This window comes from Neomonachus schauinslandi, chromosome 9 (assembly GCF_002201575.2).
Source record: "Neomonachus schauinslandi chromosome 9, ASM220157v2, whole genome shotgun sequence".
NCBI lineage: Eukaryota > Metazoa > Chordata > Mammalia > Carnivora > Phocidae > Neomonachus > Neomonachus schauinslandi.
The window spans coordinates 50,798,944-50,802,730 of NC_058411.1; the positions used below are offsets into that span (position 1 = coordinate 50,798,944).

At 38.6% G+C, this 3,787-nt stretch overlaps 1 protein-coding gene across 2 annotated transcripts; it reads left to right on the forward strand.

Moving 5' to 3' along the window:
- Positions 1-340: 340 nt before the first annotated feature.
- On the forward strand, positions 341-985 carry RPL10L (ribosomal protein L10 like). 2 transcript variants are annotated; one of them, XM_021701316.1, is made up of 2 exons: positions 341-449; positions 531-985. In XM_021701316.1, exons 1-2 carry the CDS (start codon positions 341-343, stop codon positions 983-985), a joined length of 564 nt encoding a protein of 187 aa, XP_021556991.1. The 2 variants fall into 2 exon arrangements, with proteins under 2 accessions (XP_021556991.1, XP_021556990.1); XM_021701315.1 differs by having other exon boundaries at positions 341-985.
- The last annotated feature ends 2,802 nt before the right edge of the window (positions 986-3,787 follow it).

Genomic DNA, 3,787 nt, shown 5'->3' on the forward strand with positions numbered 1-3,787 from the left:
GTCTTTTGTACTTAAGACAATGCCTAGGGCAAAAGACCAATGCCCAAGAGAGACAGCGGGAAGACAAGTGTTTTTCTGGCTATTGTGGCAAGCCCAATTCGTTACCGGGCAACCCACAGGCGAACATACCTAGCCACTATCTGCTCTGCGCATGTGCCAGCAGAGGCATAGAGTGTTGCTGTATCTACGGCGGGGATGTCCTGAGAGAGTGTCTTCATGTCGTCATCAGGACTCTATGGTTCCCAAACAGGAAGATGGGCAGTGTATATGAGGCGCATGAGCAGGCGTGGGAGAGCGCGCCTCTTTCTCTTCGACGCCCGCGGACGTTCCCGGTGTTGCTATGGGCCGCAGACCAGCTCGCTGTTACCGGTATTGTAAGAACAAGCCGTACCCAAAGTCTCGTTTTTGCCGAGGTGTCCCTGATGCCAAGATCCGCATCTTTGACCTGGGTCGGAAGAAGGCAAAAGTGGATGAGTTCCCACTCTGTGGCCACATGGTGTCTGATGAATATGAGCAGCTCTCCTCTGAAGCCTTGGAGGCCGCTCGAATTTGTGCCAACAAGTACATGGTGAAAAGTTGTGGCAAGGATGGCTTTCACATTCGAGTGCGGCTTCATCCCTTCCATGTCATCCGCATCAACAAGATGCTGTCCTGTGCTGGGGCTGACAGGCTCCAGACAGGGATGCGAGGCGCCTTTGGAAAGCCCCAGGGCACAGTGGCCAGAGTCCACATTGGCCAAGTCATCATGTCCATCCGCACCAAGCTTCAGAATAAGGAACATGTGACTGAAGCCTTACGCAGGGCCAAGTTCAAGTTCCCTGGGCGCCAGAAGATCCATATCTCCAAGAAGTGGGGCTTTACCAAGTTTAATGCTAATGAATTTGAAGACAAAGTGGCCAAGAAGCGCCTCATCCCTGACGGCTGTGGAGTCAAATACGTTCCCAATCGCGGGCCTCTGGACAAGTGGCGAGCTCTGCATTCCTGAGGTCTTTGACAGCATTGACTCCTTTGACCATGCTGGTCTGACATGCTCACCAATAAATTTTATTTACTGACAAAAAAATAAATATTTTTTAATATTTTACATAGTTTTAAAATGTTTATGCAATTTTTAGAATATAGAGTACAAGAGAAATAGTTTTTGTATTAAGGCAGAATTTTAATGGCAAATGATATTTTCCTTCAAGTGCGAATGAAACAATCCATTATGTGATTTATCGAGAAAGTTACTGCAGTTCTAATCCAAACATGTTTAACTTGGGACAGTAGGGAAATATGTTCTCAAAAGGAAATACGTTGTCAAAAGTTGTTTGTAAATTATGCAGCTATCCTTACCTTGAATTTAAAAAAAAAAGCTAGAAAAAATCTAAGATTTGTAGAGAGAATATTTTTGTTGTTTATGGAAAATAAACAATAGGGATGAAAATAATGACAGGTGTTAGTGATATTTCAATTACAATCTCTGAAACTAAAAAATCCATTCTTAAACTTGTTGCTTATGTTTTCCTTATAAATTTCTGCACATTGATTTTAGAATTTCCTATCACCTCCAATTATCAGCCTTTGGACAGTTCCTTATGACTGCAAAGGTTTCCTCAGACAAGCCTTACATTATCTCACACTCAGGAGACCACAGTCCAATCTTTTCTTCATCACAGAAAGGTCATAGGTTGACAACAGAGTTCACATTGCTTGTATCTGAGTCCCCGCAGAACAAACAGAAAAGAGAAAATGACACCAAATCAACTATCTGCTCTAAAAGGACCCTAGAGAGAGTTTACAATCTGTAGGTGCTTGCCCTACTTAGAGTTACATTGATCATACAGGTGTTTTTGTTTGTCTCATATTGCTTTGGAAACTACATAAGCTAAAATTTCTAGGTGTGTATTACATTTTAAAATTCTGGTTCTTTAAATTATTTAGTCTTCTGGATCTCAATCTTGTCAACAGTGCCCTCACTTCTTTTTTTTTATTATTTTTTAAAGATTTTATTTATTTATTTGACAGAGAGAGAGAGAGCACAAGTAGGCAGAGCAGCAGGCAGAGGGAGAGGGAGAAGCAGACTCCCCGCTGAGCAGGGAGCCCGACGTGGGGATCGATCCCAGGACCCTGAGCTGAAGGCAGCTGCTTAACCAAGTGAACCACCCAGGCGCCCTGCCCTCACTTCTTTAAAACTAACCATTTTCAGGTCAATATATTGAATGAAAGCAGCAAAAGGAGTACTAAATAGTGTAGAGACATACACTTATTAAATTATTTCCATTTACTTAAATTCTTTTGTCCATCCTAAAAGTTTGCATCTGACAGTATTTTTTTCAGGCTCCTACTGTAAGAAATGTCCTACTTGTATATTTTCAAGCAAGGTTGCTGTATTAAGCTATAATATTTTTATATTATATATAAATGAGAAAGATAAATACTAAATAATACAAATATATAGAAAGGGTTCTTCTGCTTAAGAAGCACTTTCCTTTTTGTGTTTTATTTGATGCTTTAAAACTCTTGAAGTTTTCTAGGAAATTAAGTCCCGTGCAATTCATAAATGAGGGCAGACATGAGCCAGATCTTCTGACTCCTGTCCACTCTTGTTTACTTTCTGCCATACTGTCTTTCAAAACCAAAAACTCAAGCTCAAATGAAAATGCGAAGCACAACAAACAGTCCCTTAGTTACAGTCTTAATATAATGCAGTTTTGAAAATATTTTCCATCCTCATTTTTCACCCTTCTCTTTGATCTCAAACTTCTCAAACATCTTAACCTTCAAACTTGGAACTCTGTACTCACTCACTAAATATAGGTAGGCAGCTAAGGATAAGCCCATGAATGTCCTTGTCTGGTAGAGACTGGTAACTGTGATTGTTTATGCATATAGGTATGTCAGTGAAAAGAAAATGAAAGATTCAAAATTATTACATTGAAAACTGGTAGGTGTATTTAAGGTTTTACTATTTGATTTTTCTGACAGTTTTCTATTATAAGCTATTATATAAATTTTATTTCCTTTAATGTTGATAGAAGGACTTCACTTTTTTTTAAAAGAAAAATCCTATTATATTTTCTAAGCCATGATGTTGTTTTTTCAGCATTTTTCTGTTTTCTGGTCATTTTAGTTATTAACAAATTGATAAGAAGACAGTTGAGCTGAAGGATAATTTGATTATATTTTTTGCCGAGCTTGTCATTATTTCTAAATTTCTATTCAAAATGGAAAATTTAATTTGGGAACATATTATGTATTCATATATTCATGCACTACTGCAATGAAACAGAACTATCTGCTCTTTAAAAAAATGCAAGTACAGTTAACTAAATTCAAGGAAATATCGCCCTATAAAACTCTTTGATTTGGTTGATAGAGTCTCCAGGTTTTATGGAAAATACTGACTGAATCAGAAGATGATGAAAACTACAATTGGACCCTGCATCATTATCAATTTAGTTTTGAAAAGCACATTCCACAAGTGATCATTATACAATCCACTATTTCTCCCCCCATTCAAAATATGCAATTATACTAAGCATATTTAGCCTAAAGTCCTTAATTTTTATAAAAATATGCAATAGCTCTGGCATGAATTGACTGTCACTAATGTTGGCATGCATTTTATTTCCACTTTAGTAGCTTGGTCCTGCCTGCCTCAACAAAATTCAAGTAGGGCTTTCTGATTCTTAGAGTGTCACCACGGACCTAAGGATTAAGCTGGGAGATCATTTAGCCCCAATCATCTCCTCTTTATGTTAATGACATGGGCTTGGGGCTTTTCTTAGAGTAGTGACTTCAGTGT

Bases quoted from the DNA above. Each gene is read 5' to 3' on its own strand.
- RPL10L (XM_021701315.1), top strand. From the start codon at position 341: ATGGGCCGCAGACCAGCTCGCTGTTACCGGTATTGTAAGAACAAGCCG.